General features: G+C 42.5%; 1 protein-coding gene across 2 annotated transcripts in view; it reads right to left on the bottom strand.

Moving 5' to 3' along the window:
- The window catches only part of LOC106573025 (CD82 antigen), a 60,141-nt gene that overhangs the window by 28,423 nt on the left and 14,330 nt on the right, over positions 1-17,388 (bottom strand). For both annotated transcript variants that reach the window (XM_014147626.2, XM_014147625.2), the window contains 2 exons: positions 3,542-3,620; positions 2,550-2,622 (listed from right to left, as the gene is read on the bottom strand). In XM_014147626.2, coding sequence (XP_014003101.1) covers positions 2,550-2,622; positions 3,542-3,604 — 136 coding nt within the window. In that variant the 5' untranslated portion in view covers positions 3,605-3,620. The remainder of the gene's footprint in view (positions 1-2,549; positions 2,623-3,541; positions 3,621-17,388) is intronic.

The raw sequence follows: 17,388 nt of genomic DNA, 5'->3' as shown, positions 1-17,388 counted from the left end.
ACTGATATCGTTATTGATATTGTTCTTGTACATACTGTATATTATTTTGCTTTTTTTCTACTGGCATCGACACTTGTTATTTTTTTCTTTATATTGACACTATCTATTTTTGATATTGCTACTATGCAAGTAACCATTTCGCTTTACCGTTTACACCTTCTGTAGAGACCCATCCACTTAACAAAATGTGGCTGTGGGATTATAGCATGTATTTCACATGACTTATCAATTTAGACAAGTGTCATCTAATATTTATAAAATATTTATCTGTAACTGGAATTTTTCGTTATTGTAGGCTACTACTTTTACCTCTTAGTCTTAATCTTTACTACACTACTCACTGTGTAGCACATGACTTCACATGTGAATCCTTAAAGAGATGGGTGGGGCTGGCTTAACCTGTTGGGGGTAGGGGGCAGTATTGACATGGCCCGATAAAAAACGTACCCGATTTAATCTGGTTACTACTCCTGCCCAGTAACTAGAATATGCATATAATTATTGGCTTTGGATAGAAAACACCCTAAAGTTTCTAAAACTGTTTGAATGGTGTCTGTGAGTATAACAGAACTCATATGGCAGGCAAAAACCTGAGAAGATTCCTTACAGGAAGTGCCCTCTCTGACAAGATCTTGTTCTTCTTGTCTCTGTTTATTGAAGACTGAGGATCTTTGCTGTAACGTGACACTTCCTACGGCTCCCATAGGCTCTCAGAGCCCGGGAAAAAGCTGAATGATATCGAGGCAGCCTCTGGCTGAAACACATTTGCGCTTTTGGCAAGTGGCTTTTTTCGCTTTTTTATGAGGAAAATGGCATAAAAATTGATTTTAAACAGCGGTTGACATGCTTCGAAGTACGGTAATGGAATATTTAGAATTTTTTTGTCACGAAATGCGTCGTGCTCGTCACCCTTCTTTACCCTTTCGGATAGTGTCTTGAACGCACGAACAAAACGCCGCTGTTTGGATATAACTATGGATTATTTGGGACCAAACCAACATTTGTTATTGAAGTAGAAGTCCTGGGAGTGCATTCTGACGAAGAACACCAAAGGTAATAACATTTTTCTTATAGTAAATCTGATTTTGGTGAGTGCTAAACTTGCTGGGTGTCTAAATAGCTAGCCCTGTGATGCCAGGCTATCTACTTAGAATATTGCAAAATGTGCTTTCACCGAAAAGCTATTTTAAAATCGGACATATCGAGTGCATAGAGGAGTTCTGTATCTATAATTCTTAAAATAATTGTTATGCTTTTTGTGAACGTTTATCGTGAGTAATTTAGTACATTTTTAGTAAATTCACCGGAAGTTTAGTTCTGAACGTCACATGCTAATGTAAAAAGCTGGTTTTTGATATAAATATGAACTTGATTGAACAAAACATGCATGTATTGTATAACATAATGTCCTAGGTGTGTCATCTGATGAAGATCATCAAAGGTTAGTGCTGCATTTAGCTGTCTTCTGGGTTTTTGTGACATTATATGCTAGCTTGAAAAATGGGTGTCTGATTATTTCTGGCTGGGTACTCTGCTGACATAATCTAATGTTTTGCTTTCGTTGTAAAGCCTTTTTGAAATCGGACAGTGTGGTTAGATTAACGAGAGTCTTGTCTTTAAAATGGTGTAAAATAGTCATATGTTTGAGAAATTGAAGTAATAGCATTTCTAAGGTATTTGAATAACGCGCCACTGGATTCCACTGGCTGTTACGTAGGTGGGACGATTTCGTCCCGCCGGCCCTAGAGAGGTTAAGAGGGTGTGAACAATGGGTGTAGACAAAGAAGAGCTCTCCAGTAGGTGTACAAAAACATTCAAGGGACATTTTCTCAAAAGTGAGGTTACACGTTTATCAACTTTCAAAGCAGAATTACTTTCCCATTGTTCCTCAAATACAGCGTAAGATATACCATTTTGTAGCCCTGTGTCTCTGCTTTTATCCAATGTAAAAAACACAGTTTCAAATTTTGCTACATAACACCAAATTAAGGTGATCTATCACATATGGAGACAATCTAGGAAATAAGGTGACGTGCTGTGTGTGAACGGCAAAGTTAGTAGGGTTGAAGTAAACTGCCATCCTCTAACACAGTATGAAACTACTTCAGATGTTAATCACTAACCTATCGCTAGTGATCTATCACTTCCGCCTGTATGTGTTTGCACTTGCGCATGCATGTGTGTGTGCATATAGCTGTTTAGCTGTTTCTAGTGGTTGAGAGTACCATACGCTATCTATCAGTTGTGGGTCACATTTTTGTTTTAGTGCTTACATCCATCTGCTCTTAATTTATGGCCCTCTTCCCTTGGGTTGGTGTTTGTGGGAATGAGACAAGTAAGATGAGAGCCACATAAACTGCACAGACTGGGCTAAGGGTTTAGGATTGGACATGGATTGAGGTAGTAACACTTTAGGATCTGACAAGCACAATTTCCAATCTCTACTTTTGGCTTCCCCTGTGCATAGAACACTTGAGCAAAGAAAGACAGTATCAACAACTATCAGGCAAGATCACAAAGGGTGTGTGTGTGCCTGTGTTCTTACTTACGCAGAACTGCGATGAAGCTCTGGTTATCCAGGAGAACCCACAGTCCAAAGCCCATGATCAATGCTCCAAAGATCTACAGAGGGAAAAGGAATTGAGTTACAAGGTGGCACTCTTTTTCATGGTCCTTAGAGCCAGATAGCAACAATTGTCCTGGACCAGTACAATATAATACAGGCAGGTAGATTCTTACTGTAAATGTTGGGCTCATTGCAAACCAGATCAGTGAGATAACAAATAGAGACAACTGGAAAAGCGGTATGTCTCTAAAATAAGAAATTATACTATGTCTGCTCCCTCTCTTTTCTCTTATTTTTCAAGTCTGGTGCACTCAGCCTGTTGTTACATTGGTATCGTTTTTATCATTTTACTTTGCCTGTGAGAACTATTAGCAAGTGAATAGGCTTAGTTGTACCACAGGCTCTGACATAGAAACAAACAGAGCATGGCTTTGTGTCCATGGTTGCACATTTACAATGCAGAAAACCACTTCTCTCTAGCTCAAACCGTTCAAAACTAAAGACCTATTTTACCGGAGCTAAAGAAAATTACTTCTAGCATGGTTTCGTGGAACTCTCTTAAAACCTCTTATGGACAGTCTCTGCCAGGTAAAGTCTTTTGACCTCAATGGTATTTCCTTCCTTTCTAGAAGATGAAAACCAGCAGTTCTGAATGTGTACAGTACTACAACACATCAGTTTGGAAAATAACATGTACTCTGCTAATCTCTGGGATATTTCAATAAACAGCCTACCATATTCAAATGATAATGAAAACAGGAACAACATGGAAAGAACAGCAAACAGAAACTGGGCACTGGATACACACATTTTCTATGAATGATCTTCAATAACTACTAGTCATTATACACGTAGAGTAATATTCTCTTAAATCAGATGGATTTGATGCAAATGAAGGCTACAGTGGCTGGGGTTGTCATAGATATCCATTGACATAGATAGCAGGCTAGGGCTGAAGGTGGTGATGTCACTTACAAAGAAGAGGAGGTTGAAGAGGAACAGGAAGTACTTAGTTGCTGTGATGCATCCCTTCCCCATGGTTACGACTCTGCAACTGAGAGAAAGAAACAGTTAGGTTAGATGAAGGCTACTTTTTATTTGTTTTATTTTACCTTTATTTAACTAGGCATGCCAGTTAAGAACAAATTCGTATTTTTACAATGACGGCCTACACCGGCCAAACCCGGACGACGCTGGGCCAATTGTGCACCGCCCTATGGAACTCCCAATCACAGCCGGTTGTGATACAGCCTGGATTCAAACCAGGATGTCTGTAGTGACGCCTCAAGCACTGAGATGCAGTGCCTTAGACCGCTGCGCCACTCGGGAGCTACAGTAGTATAATTAGGCTACAAAGTAAAGTAGGGCTGCAAAATTACAGAAATATTCCCAAAGTTTCAGAAATCCCAGTTGGAGGATTCCCTGAATCAGGAGGGAATAAGCAGGGAGACAAACCTCCAACTGGAATCCTTCAACACAGCAAATCACAGTACGGCACAGCGTGAGAGAGTTTTGGTATCCTTTTAAAGTTTTCAACAGATTTGCACTCCTGCCCCTGACTACTTGCTGGCACTGAAAAACAACAGAGCAAGGGAGAGGGAGCGAAAGAGAGATGGTGAGGCAGAGAGAGAGAAAGAGAAACCCCCTCCAGAACTCTAATCCTATACACAAGCAAGGGTCCTGGTTAAAACAGTAATTTGATCTTCACAGCACCGACATGGCTCATTCTCAACAGACATACAGTGCTGTACGGAATGGCCCAAATATCATACCACAATATTTTTTTATGATATGGCGGTATGTGACAGCATTTTTGAATAATACAAGTTCGAAATATGCTTCATAAGTGGTGTATGGGTGGCAGGGGAGTGGCAACACAAATTATAGGTGGGGTTTTCTCCATGCTGATTGTTTTATACTGTTCAATCCAACTTCAATCAATAATTTTCAGCATTTTCATTCATTTCTGCATTTCCTGCACTCATTTCTTATCATTTCCACACTGTGCCACATAGGGCTGCATGATATGGGCAAACTAGATAAAAACACTTGGGTGATCTGTTGAAATCATGGAAATATAATGACTATTGTAAATAGTTGGAATACAGTGGGCAGCACTTCTAAAATATTGCTCTTTTTTGTTTTGTTTTTTCACCTTTATTTAACCAGGTAAGCTAGTTGAGAACAAGTTCTCATTTACAACTGTGACCTGGCCAAGATAAAGCAAAGCAGTGCGACACAAACAACAACACAGAGTTACACATGGAATAAACAAGCGTACAGTCAATAACACAATAGAAAAAAAAGAAAGTCTATATACAGTGTGTGCAAATGGCGTGAGGAGGTAAGGCAATAAATATGCCATAGTAGCGAAGTAATTACAATTTAGCAGATTAAGACTGGAGTGATAGATGGGCAGATGATGTGCAAGTAGTGATACTGGTGTGCAAAAGAGCAGAAAAGTAAATAAAAACAATATGGGGATGAGGTAGGTAGATTGGGTGGGCAATTTACAGATGGACTATGTATCGCTGAAGTCTCCAGCTTCAGCGATTTTTGCAATTCGCTCCAGTCACTGGCAGTAGAGAACTGGAAGGAAAGGCGGCCAAAGTAGGTGTTGGCTTTGGGGACGACCAGTGAGATATACCTGCTGGAGCGCGTGCTACGGGTGGGTGTTGTTATCGTGACCAGTGAGCTGAGATAAGGCGGAGCTTTACCTAGCATAGACTTATACATGACCTGGAGCCAGTGGGTCTGGCGACAAATATGTAGCGAGGGCCAGCCAACTAGAGCATACAGGTCCCAGTGGTGGGTGGTATAAGGGGCTTTGGTAACAAAACGGATGGCACTGCGATATACTGCATCCAGTTTGCTGAGTAGAGTATTGGAAGCTATTTTGTAGATGACATCGCCGAAGTCGAGGATCGGTAGGATAGTCAGTTTTACTAGGGTAAGTTTGGCGACGTGATTGAAGGAGGCTTTGTTGCAAAATAGAAAGCTGATTCTAGATTTGATTTTGGATTGGAGATGTTTAATATGAGTCTGGAAAGAGAGTTTACAGTCTAGCCAGACACCTAGGTATTTGTAGTTGTCCACATATTCTAGGTCTGAACCGTCCAGAGTAGTCATGCTCGTCGGGCGTGCGGACGTGGGCAGCGAACGGTTGAAAAGCATGCATTTGGCTTTACTAGCGTTTAAGAGCAGTTGGAGGCCACGGAAGGAGTGTTGTATGGCATTGAAACTCGTTTGGAGGTTAGTTAACACAGTGTCCAAAGAAGGGCCAGATGTATACAGAATGATGTCGTCTGCGTAGAGGTGGATCAGGGAATCACCCGCAGCAAGAGCGACATCGTTGATATATACAGAGAAAAGAGTTGGCACGAAAATTGAACCCTGTGGTACCCCCATAGAGACTGCCAGAGGTCTGGACAACAGGCCCTCCAATTTGACACATTAAACTCTATCTGAGAAGTAGTTGGTGAACCAGGCGAGGCAGTCATTTGAGAAACCAAGGCTGTCGAGTGTGCCGATATGAATACGGTGATTGACAGAGTCGAAAGCCTTGGCCAGGTTGATGAAGACGGCTGCACAGTACTGTCTTCTATCGATGGCAGTTATGATATCGTTTAGTACCTTGAGCGTGGCTGAGGTACACCCGTGACCAGCTTGGAAACCGGATTGCACAGCAGAGAAGGCAAGGTGGGATTCGAAATGGTCAGTGATCTGTTTGTTAACTTGGTTTCGTAGACTTTAGAAAGGCAGGGCAGGATGGATATAGGTCTGTAACAGTTTGGGTCTAGAGTGTCACCCCCTTTGAAGAGTGGGATCACCGCGGCAGCTTTCCAATCTTTAGGAATCTCGGACGATACGAAAGAGAGGTTGAACAGACTAGTAATAGGGGTTGCAACAATGGCAGTGGATAATTTTAGAAAGAGAGGGTCCAGATTGTTTAGCCCAGCTGATTTGTACGGCTCCAGGTTTTGCAGCTCTTTCAGAACATCTGTTCTCTGAATTTGGGTGAAGGAGAAGCTGTGGAGGCTCGGGCAAGTAGCTGCGGGGAGTGCGAAGCTGTTGGCCGGGGTTAGGGTAGCCAGGAGGAAAGCATGACAACGAATGAAAAAGCCTGGGAGGAATTATTGTGACAGGGTAGGAACCAAAGTGTTGGTCAGTGTTTCCCAGCTGATCCTAATTGGATGTTATATTTTTGTTTTCTCTTACTTCATGTAGCTAGCTAGCTAACATATTAATGCTAGCCTATTCCTCTCTGATTTAGAAGATATCGTTGCACAAACAAAATGCTGATCTAAGCCTACATCAGCACTGTTATGAGCCTGTTTTAGCTAACTACGTTTGCGCTGACTAAATGAGTACATTTAGCTAGCCAGCTGACGCAATTTATTCACTTGCTAAGAAAATACAAACTATCTGTTTGCAGACAGTAAGATACACAAACAAATAGTGTAATAATAGAACGCTTGCAGATTTATAATGAGAAGCAAAGTGGAAAGCAGCATCATTGTCCTGTTGCATCTAACCATGCAGACAACTTGTCGGTAAGTGCCCGTGACTCCGAGGTCGAGCAACAACTTGCTCTCCTTGAGTGACGGGGGAAAGGGCTGGGTGTGGGAAGCGCATGGGGAAGTGGCAAGCAGAAGGAGAGGAAGAGAGACAACTCATCTAGCATATGAGGTGAAATATAAAAACAGCATTGGAGTGGCGTATCACATTTAACAAACCAAACATTGAAATACCATTGCAGAAAGTAAAATAAAAACCCAAACCGGTCCATGCAGCAATACTGATATATAGTAAAAGAGGGTATACTGCCTATCCCTGCAGTGCTGTTTCACCCCCAGTCCTTAATATCCCCAAGTCCTGTGGTAGACCATATATTGCAATTCTACTGTCATCTCCACTTCTAGACAACAACCTCTTTTTAGTGTGTAGGGATGTAACGATTCACCCATACTGGTCGCAGATTCAAATGTTTAAGTTCAGACTGCATCGGTCTGCGGACCCCAAACCGATCCAAATGTAGAATGCATTGGTCAGAAAATCAGTTCAAACTGTTAGGCATTGCCGATTCACTAAAATGTTTTGTTCATATTACTTTCTTTCTACCTTCTGAAAATACCTAATGTGACGACTGATGCGTCCTCTCCTTCAATGTCAAACTAAGCATGTAACTGTGTTGATAGTCATTGATCTACAAGTCATTTTGCATGCCGAGCAACCCCATGGAATATCAGTAGCCTAGTCAAACTGGGCACAGTGCCCAGCTTTAAGCGCTGACCAACACCAGGTATGCGGCCTGTTCCTGATCTTGAACATCTGCATGGCACTTTCAGCATTCAAATACTAAAGTGGCTTTACTAGTTGAGTGACAACCTATGTCATTTGATAGGTTATTGTTATCTATGCGCTGTTGAAAATGGTCTTTTACCAGAATAAAAGTAAGCTACTGGAGACACAACTCTCATCTGGCTATAGGCTACCTGTTGAATGGAGATTACAATATATTTTATTTAGATTGTTCAGGTTCAACATGAGCAATAGTTTTGATAGTTTGGCTTTAAACAATCACTGTATATGGTCATTTGTATATATACAGGGTTGTTGATAATTTCATTACGAGGACAGCAATCACTTTACCAGGTTGTAACACCCTGGCCATAGAGAGGGGTTTTTTGTTCTTTATTTTGGTTAGGCCAGGGTGTTACATTGGGTGGGCGTTCTATGTTCATTTTTCTATGTTGGCTGGTTTCTTTGGTTTGGCCGTGTGTGGCTCCCAATCAGGCACAGCTGTAGTTCGTTGTTGCTGATTGGGAGTCACACATAAGTAGCCTGTTTTTCCTTTGGGTTTTGTGGGTGATTGTATTCTGTTAGTGTTTTTTCCTGACAGAACTGTTTCTGGTCGTTTTTGTATTGTGTTCGTTCAGTCTATTAAAATTCTAATGATGAACACATCCTCCACTGCACCTTGGTCTAATTCTGACGACGGCCGTTACAGAATCACCCACCAACAACGGACCAAGCAGCGGAGGAAGGAGCAGCACCAGGAGGGGATGAAGCAGCGTGCTTGGGAGGTAATGGCATCCTGGTCGCTGGAGGTTTTGGAGTCAAGGATTGACTGGACATGGGAACAATTATTTGACCACTGCAACAACCTGCCGAGGGAGCGCGACGGACACGAGAGGCAGCCCCCAAAAAATGTTTTGGGGGGGCACACGGGGAGATTGGCGGAGTCAGGCGTTAGACCTGAGCCAATCCCCGTGCTTACCGGAAGCAGCGTGGTACTGGTCAGGCACCGAGTTATGCTGTGAAGCGCACGGTGTCTCCAGTGCGCACTCATAGCCCGGTGCGCTATAGGCCAGCCCCCCGCAAGTGCCATGCGAGTGTAGGCATCGAGCCAGGACGGATTGTGCCAGCTCAGCGCGTCTGGTCTCCAGTGCACCGTTTCGGTCCAGGTTATCCTGCGCCGGCTCTGCGCACTGTGTCTCCAGGGCGCTGGGAGGGCTCAGTTCGCCCAATGCCTGCGCTCCGCCCGTGCCGGGCCAAAAGTGGGCATTCAGCCTGGAGTATGGGTGAATAGCCTACGTACCAGAACTCCAGTGCTCCCCCACAGCCCGGTTTATCCTGTGCCTCCTCCTCGGACCATGCCTCTAGTGGGTCTCCCCATCCTGGTCAGTCCTGTGCCTCCTCCACAGACCAGGCCTCCAGTGGGTCTCCCCATCCTGGTCAGTCCTGTGCCTCCTCCACGGACCAGGCCTCCAGTGGGTCTCCCCATCCTGGTCAGTCCTGTGCCTCCTCCACGGACCAGGCCTCCAGTGGGTCTCCCCAGCCTGGTGAGTCCAGTGCCTGTGCCCAGAGCCAGGCCTCCTTCATGTTATTTTAACTTAATATAATACATCAATAAAATCAATTTAGCCTCAAATAAATAATGAAACATGTTCAATTTGGTTTAAATAATGCAAAAACAAAGTGTTGGAGAAGAAAGTAAAAGTGCAATATGTGCAATGTAAAAAAGCTAACGCTTAATTTCCTTGCTCAGAACATGAGAACATATGAAAGCTGGTGGTTCCTTTTAAAATGAGTCTTCAATATTTCCAGGTAAGAAGTTTTAGGTTGTAGTTATTATAGGACTGTTTCTCTCTATACGATTTGTATTTCATATACCTTTGACTATTGGATGTTCTTATAGGCACTTTAGTATTGCCAGTGTTACAGTATAGCTTCCGTCCCTCTCCTCGCTCCTACCTGGGCTTGAACCAGGAACACATCAACAACAGCCACCCTTGAAGCAGCGTTACCCATGCAGAGCAAGGGGAGCAACCACTCGAAGTCTCAGAGCGAGTGACGTTTGAAACGCTATTAGCGCGCACCCGGCTAACTAGCTATAGACTTATCAAGTCTATACAAATCATAGACTTAATTTGATAGAGCAGTCTGACTGAGCGATGGTAGGCAGCAGCAGGCTCGTAAGCATTCATTCAAAACAGCACTTTCGTGCATTTTGCCAGCAGCCCTTTACAATGCATTGCGCTGTTTATGACTTCAATCAAGCCTATCAACTCCCAAGATTAGGCTGGTGTAACCGCTGGTGTAACCGACAGAAATACGAGCCTTAGGTCATTAATATGGTCGAATCTGGAAACTATCATCTCGAAAACAAAACGTTTTTCCTGTCAGTAAAATACGGAACCGTTCTGTATTTTATCAAAAGGGTGGCATCCCTAAGTCTACATATTCCTGTTACATTGCCCAACCTCCAATGTTATGTCATAATTACGTACAATTCTGGCAAATTAGTTCGCAACGAGCCAGGCGGCCCAAACTGTTGCATATACCCTGACTCGACGTGCAATGAACGCTAGAGATATGACACAATTTCATGTTAGCAGGCAATATTAACTAAATATGCAGGTTTGAAAATATATACTTGTGTATTGATTTTAAAGAAAGGCATTGATGTTTATGGTTAGGTACATTGGTGCAACGACAGTGCTTTTTTCGCAAATGTGCTTGTTAAATCAACACCCGTTTGGCGAAGTAGGCTATGATTCAATGATAAATTAACAGGCACCGCATCGATTATATGCAACGCAGGACACGTTAGATAACCAGTAATATCATCAACCATGAGTAGTTAACTAGTGATTATGTTAAGATTGATCGTTTTTTTATAAGAAAAGTTTAATGCTAGCTAGCAACTTACCTTGGCTTCTTGCTGCCCTCGCGTAACAGGTAGTCAGCCTGCCATGCAGGGTCCTCGTGGAGTGCAATGTAAGGCAGGTGGTTAGAGCGTTGGACTAGTAACCGGAAGGTTGCAAAAACGAATCCCCCCTGAACAAGGCAGTTAACCCCCGTTCCTAGGCCATCATTGAAAATAAGAATGTGTTCTTAATCTGACTTGCCTAGTTAAATAAAGGTGTAAAAAAATAAAAATAATAATAAAATAAATACATTTGAAAAAAGGCAAATCAGTGGCCAAAATGGAATGGTGTGGCTCAGTTGGTAGAGCATGGTGTTTGCAACGCCAGGGTTGTGGGTTCGATTCCTACGGAGGACCAGTACGGAGAAAAAAAATGTATGAAATGTATGCATTCACTACTGTAAGTCGCTCTGGATAAGAGTGTCTGCTAAATGACTAAAATGTAAATGTAAATGCAAAAATACCGATTACCGATTGTTATGAAAACTTGAAATCGGCCCTAATTAATCGGCCATTTCAATTAATCGGTCGACCTCTAGAACATGTTACCTTCAGGCGTTTGGAAATTGCTCCCAAGGATTAACCAGACTTGTGGAGGTCTACAATTTTATTTCTGAGGTTTTGGCTGATTTATTTTGATTTTCCCATGATGTCGAGCAAAGAGGCGCAGAGTTTGAAGGTAGGCCTTGAAATACATCCACAGGTACACATCCAATTGACTCAAATACCAGACTATGGAACTGGAAGCAGCCTAGGTTTCACTCTCTGCTCCATTCAAAAACACAGAAAATATAGGATATAGGCTAACCTAACATCAGAGAAGTGAATTCTCTGACCTCCTGGTATTGAACACTGAGCTGTAGTTGATGAACGGATTACAAAAGAAAACCAGCCCTGTCGCGGACATCGACGTCTCGCTTCAAGACAAATTAAACAACTTCTTTGCGCGTTGAGGGCAATACATTGCCACTGACATGGCCCACTACCAGACAGTGGGGTCTCCTTCAATGTGGCTGACGTGAGTAAAACATTTAAACGTGTTAACCTCCGCAAGGCTGCCGGCCCAGACGACATCCCAAGCCGCGTCCTCAGAGGATGCGCAGACCAGCTGGCTGGTGTGTTTACGGACATTTTCAATCAATCCCTATCCCAGTCTGCTGTCCCCACATGCTTCAAGATGGCCACCATTGTTCCTGTTCCCAAGAAAGCTAAGGTAACTGAACTAAATGACTATCGCCCAGTAGCACTCACTTCTGTCATCATGAAGTGCTTTGAGAGACTAGTCAAGGATCATATCACCTCCAACCTACCTGATAACCTAAACCCACTCCAGTTTGCTTACCGCCCTAATAGGTCCACAGCCATCAACCTCAGGAGGCTGAAGAAATGTGGCTTGTCACCAAAAACCCTCACGAACTTCTACAGATGCACAATCGAGAGCATCCTGTCGGGCTGTATCACTGCCTGGTACGGCAACTGCACCGCCCTCAACTGCAAGGCTCTCCAGAGGGTAGTGCGGTCTGCACAACGCATCACTGGGGGAAAACTACCTGCCCTCCAGGACACCTACAGCACCCAGGAAGGCCAAAAATATAATCAAAGACAACAACCACCAGAGCCACTGCCTGTTCACCCCGCTATCATCCAGAAGGCGAGGTCAGTACAGGTGCATCAAAGCTGGGATCGAGGGACTGAAAAACAGCTTCTATCTCAAGGCCATCAGACTGTTAAACAGTCATCACTAACATAGAGAGGCTGCTGCCAACATAGACTCAAATCACTGGCCACTTTAATAAATGAATTTAGTAATGGTTTCACTAGTCACTTTAAATAATGCCACTTTAATAATGTTAACATATCCTACATTACTCATCTCATATGTATATACTGTATTTTATACCATCTATTGCATCTTGCCTGTGCCGCACGGCCATCGCGCATCCATATATTTATGTACATATTCTTATTCCATTCCCTTACATTGTGTGTATAAGGTAGTCGTTGTGAATTTGTTAGATTACTTTTTAGATATTACTGCATAGTTGGAAGTAGAAGCACAAGCATTTCGCTACACTCGCATTAACATCTGCAAACCATGTGTATGTGACCAATACAATTTGATTTGATTTTGATTTGAACAGCATTCTCACATAGGTATTCCTCTTGTCCGGATGGGAGAGGGCAGTGTGGAGAGCAATTGAGATTGCATCGTCTGTAGATCTGTTGGGGTGGTATGCAAATCAGAGTTGGTCTAGGGAGTCTGGGATGATGGAAGTGATGTGTGCCATGAACAGCCTTTCAGAGCACTTCATGATTACAGACGTTAGTGCTACAGGGCGGTAGTCATTTTGGCAGGTAGCCTTAAGTCCGTATGCTTCCCATCTGAAACAGGTCCGGCCAGTTCATGCTTATATTACGACGGCATTGTGATTTTTTTTTGTTAGTTTCAGCCCCCTTGACGTGTATCCTATTTGTTGCATTACAACCTGTAATTTAAATAGATTTTTATTTGGATTTCATGTAATGGACATACACAAAACAGTGAAGTGAAATGAAAAAAATTACTTGTTTAAAAAAATTCCCCAAAATAAAAAACGGAAAGGTGGTGCGTGCATATGTATTCACCCCCTTTGCTATGAAGCCCCTAAATAAGATCTGGTGCAACCAATTACCTTCAGAAGTCACATAATTAGTGAAATAAAGTCCACTTGTGTGCAGTCTAAGTGTCACATGATCTCAGTATATATAAAACTGGGCTGCGGTCCAAACACTTAAAAGACACACCCTCGCTCACTTACCCTCGCCTTATGCCCTTGGGCGAATCACCGTCGCCATCTTGGAGGGTGGTCCAAATGATTAGCCAAGGGAGGTTTGCAACGTAAGCCCCTCAGCCCTCATTTTTAGTTGGCTTTACGAGTGTACAATTATGTTCACTCCGGGGCCTGAAACTCCCCATAATTCAACTCGCGACGATTGTACATCCACTAAGAAAAGTCTGCGAAAACTTAAAAACAACATCAATAGAGAAATCAACATACAAGTGTAAGTAAAAACGAATGCAAATAAGTTGGACATTTTGCTACTACATAAAAAGTAAATACATTTTCGTTTGGTTATCTTTTGGAAAATGTAGAAATAAAACATTTTCCTTCTTCAGAAGTTAGGCAGGCTAAGGTTAGTTAGCTAATTAATTTGTTAGCTATCATACAGTAGGCGTATATTAATCATTATATATTTAATATAAGTAGACATACACTCATAATTGACTGTAGCACATATAAAGCTACAGGTGCCCACAAGCTCCCACAAGCTACAGGTGGCTGAAAACACAATTACCGTGGGATGAACGAGTGATGAATTTCCGGCCAAGGGTGGTCCATTTAAAAATCATTCCTTCTTCCCTTGCAAGTGTATACTCGTCAGACGTCATGATACGTCGTCAGAAGTGTCCACTAATTTGAGGGCTGAGGGGATAGGGTGTGTCTTAAGTGTTTGGACCACAGCCCTGTTCTGAAAGGGCCCAGAGTCTGAACATCCCACAGAGCACCATTAAATCCATTATTAACAACAAACCCGCCAAAAGAGGGCTGCCCACCAAAACCCACGGACCAGGCAAGGAGGGCATTAATCAGAGAGGCAACAAAGAGACCAAAGATAACCCTGAAGGAGCAACAATGCTCCATAGTGAAGATTGGAGTATCTGTCCATAGGACCACTTTAAGCCGAATACTCCACAGAGCTGGGCTTTATGGAAGAGTGGCCAGAAAAAAGCCATTGCTTAAAGAAAAAAAATAAGCAAACACATTTGGTGTTCGCCAAAAGGCATGTGGGTTACTCCCCGAACATATGGAAAAAATAACTCTGGTCAGATGAGACTAAAATGTAGCTTTTTGACCATCAAGAAAAATGCTATGTCTGGCGCAAACAAAACACCTCTCATCACCCCGAGAACACCAGCATTATGCTGTGGGGATGTTTTTCATCAGTAGGGACTGGGAAATTGGTCAGAACTGAAGGAATGATGGATGGCGCTAAATACAGAGAAATTCTTGAGGGAAACCTGTTTCAGTCTTCCAGAGATTTGAGACTGGGACGGAGGTTCACCTTCCAGCAGTACAATGACCGTAAGCATACTACTAAAGCAACACTCGAGTGATTTAAGAGGAAACATTTAACCTGTCTGGGCAAGGGGGCAGTATTTTCATGGCCGGATAAAAAACTTACCCGATTTAAACTGGTTACTACTCTTTCCCAGAAATGAAAATATGCATATTATTAGTAGATTTGGATAGAAAACACTCTGAAGTTTCTAAAACTGTTTGAATGGTGTCTGTGAGTATAACAGAACTCATATGGCAGGCAAAAACCTGAGAAGATTACAAGCAGGAAGTGGCCTGTCTGCGATTTTGTAGTTCTCCCTTTCCTTCTCTATCAAAACTACAGTGCCCGTGGGGTTATGTAGCACTTTATAAGGCTTCCATTGGCTCTCTAAAGCGTTCAGAAAGTGGATTGACGCGTCTCCTGTCTCCGGGCAGATAACAGGAGCACAGTTTGTCAGTGGACTGCCTGGTGGCGAAGAGATGGGAAATGCGCATTCACAAGACCGCCATTTTTTCTCTTCCTTTTTGAATGAATACAGCATTGTCCGGTTGGAATATTATCGCTATTTTACGAGAAAAATACCATAAAAATTTATTTTAAACAGCGTTTGACATGCTTCTAAGTACGGTAAAGGAACATTTTGAATTTTTTTCTCTCGAATTGCGCTCGCGCGTTACCCTTTGGATAGTGACCTGAACGCACGAACAAAACGGGGATATTTGCACATAACTATGGATTATTTGGAACAAAAACAACATTTGTTGTGGAAGTAGCAGTCCTGGGAGTGCATTCTGACAAAGAACAGCAAAGGTAATCCAATTTTTCTAATAGTAATTCTGAGTTTAGGTTGCCCCAAACTTGGCGGGTGTCAAATTAGCTAGCCGTGATGGCTGAGCTATGTACTCAGAATATTGCAAAATGTGCTTTCGCCGAAAAGCTATTTTAAAATCTGACATAGCAATTGCATAAAGGAGTTCTGTATCTATAATTCTAAAAATAATTGTTATGTATTTTGTCAACGTTTATCATGAGTAATTTAGTAAATTCACCGGAAGTTTTGGGTGGGAATGCTAGTTCTGAACGTCACATGCTAAGGTAAAAAGCAGTTTCTTTTATATAAATATGACCTTGATTGAACAAAACATGCATGTATTGTATAACATAATGTCCTAGGAGTGTCATCTGATGAAGATCATCAAAGGTTAGTGCTGCATTTAGCTGTGTTTTGGGTATTTGTGACATATATGCTTGCTTGAAAAATGGCTGTGTGGTTATTTGTGGCTATGTACTCTCCTAACATAATCTAATGTTTTGCTTTCGCTGTAAAGCCTTTTTGAAATCGGACAATGTGGTTAGATTAACGAGAGTCTTATCTTTCAAATGGTGTAAAATAGTCATTTGTTTGAAATATTGAAATGATTGCATTTTTGAGGTATTTGTATTTCGCGCCACGCGATTCCACTGGCTGTTGAATAGAGTGGGACGCTAACGTCCCACCTAGCCCATAGAGGGTAAAGGTCTTGGAATGGCCTAGTCAAAGCCCAGACCTCAATCCAATTCAGAATCTGTGGTATGACTTGCTGTACACCAGCGGAACCCATCCAACTTGAAGGAGCTGGTTCCAACTCACACTCTCAAACACGTAGACCCCCTGAACGCAGCTCACTTTCCAGCTCACACTCTCAAACACATAGATCCCCTGAACGCAGCTCACTCTTCAGACCCCAATCACCTGAATTCTGATCACCTGTTCACACACCTGTATGTCATTATCACACACTATTTCGTTCAGCTCTTTGCACCCCATCATTGTGAGGTATTGTTTGTTTTGTGACACACTTCTATTCGGAGCTCTGTTTTTCCCATAATTTAATCCTCCCGTGTATGATAGTTTTTGCCTGCCTCACTAATGACGCCTTTTGCCTATTTCCTGCCTGTACTTTAGCCTATCGGATTTCCTGTTATTAACCTATTGCCTGATCTCCCGGACGACGTTACCAGCCTTTTCCCTGCCTGTACTGTTGCCTTTTTGGACCCCCTGTGTATGACCTTCTGCCTACCACTGGACCCAGCTACCTGCCTCCTCCTGTGGTCCTTTACAATAAACACCTACTGCGCCCTGCTGTTGAAACCAGCTCTCTGTCTCCCATCATGCTCATTACAGCACCTTTGGAAACGTTTACATTTAAAAAAGTCTAATTCAATTTCATACACACCATCACAATAAATCCATGATTTATTTATTAGTCAGGTCTAAATAATCCATTATTTATTTATTAGTCAGGTCTGAAGAAACATTATGATATGAAGAAAATGTGTTTCAGAAAAACAGAATGAGTTGGCCTACTGTATTTTATCTGGCTATGCTCCATGCCATAGGCTGTAGGCTTGTTCATTTAGCAGACAAGATGTGCCATAATTTAATATTATATGATTTTATAGTAAGAAGAATATAATTTAACTTAGAAAGGGTAATTTTCCCATTCCGGAGCGAGTGTGCATATGTTGA

The sequence above is a fragment of the Salmo salar genome, chromosome ssa16 (genome assembly GCF_905237065.1).
Source record: "Salmo salar chromosome ssa16, Ssal_v3.1, whole genome shotgun sequence".
Classification (NCBI taxonomy): Eukaryota; Metazoa; Chordata; class Actinopteri; order Salmoniformes; family Salmonidae; genus Salmo; species Salmo salar.
This window is presented reverse-complemented; position numbering and strand designations above follow the sequence as displayed.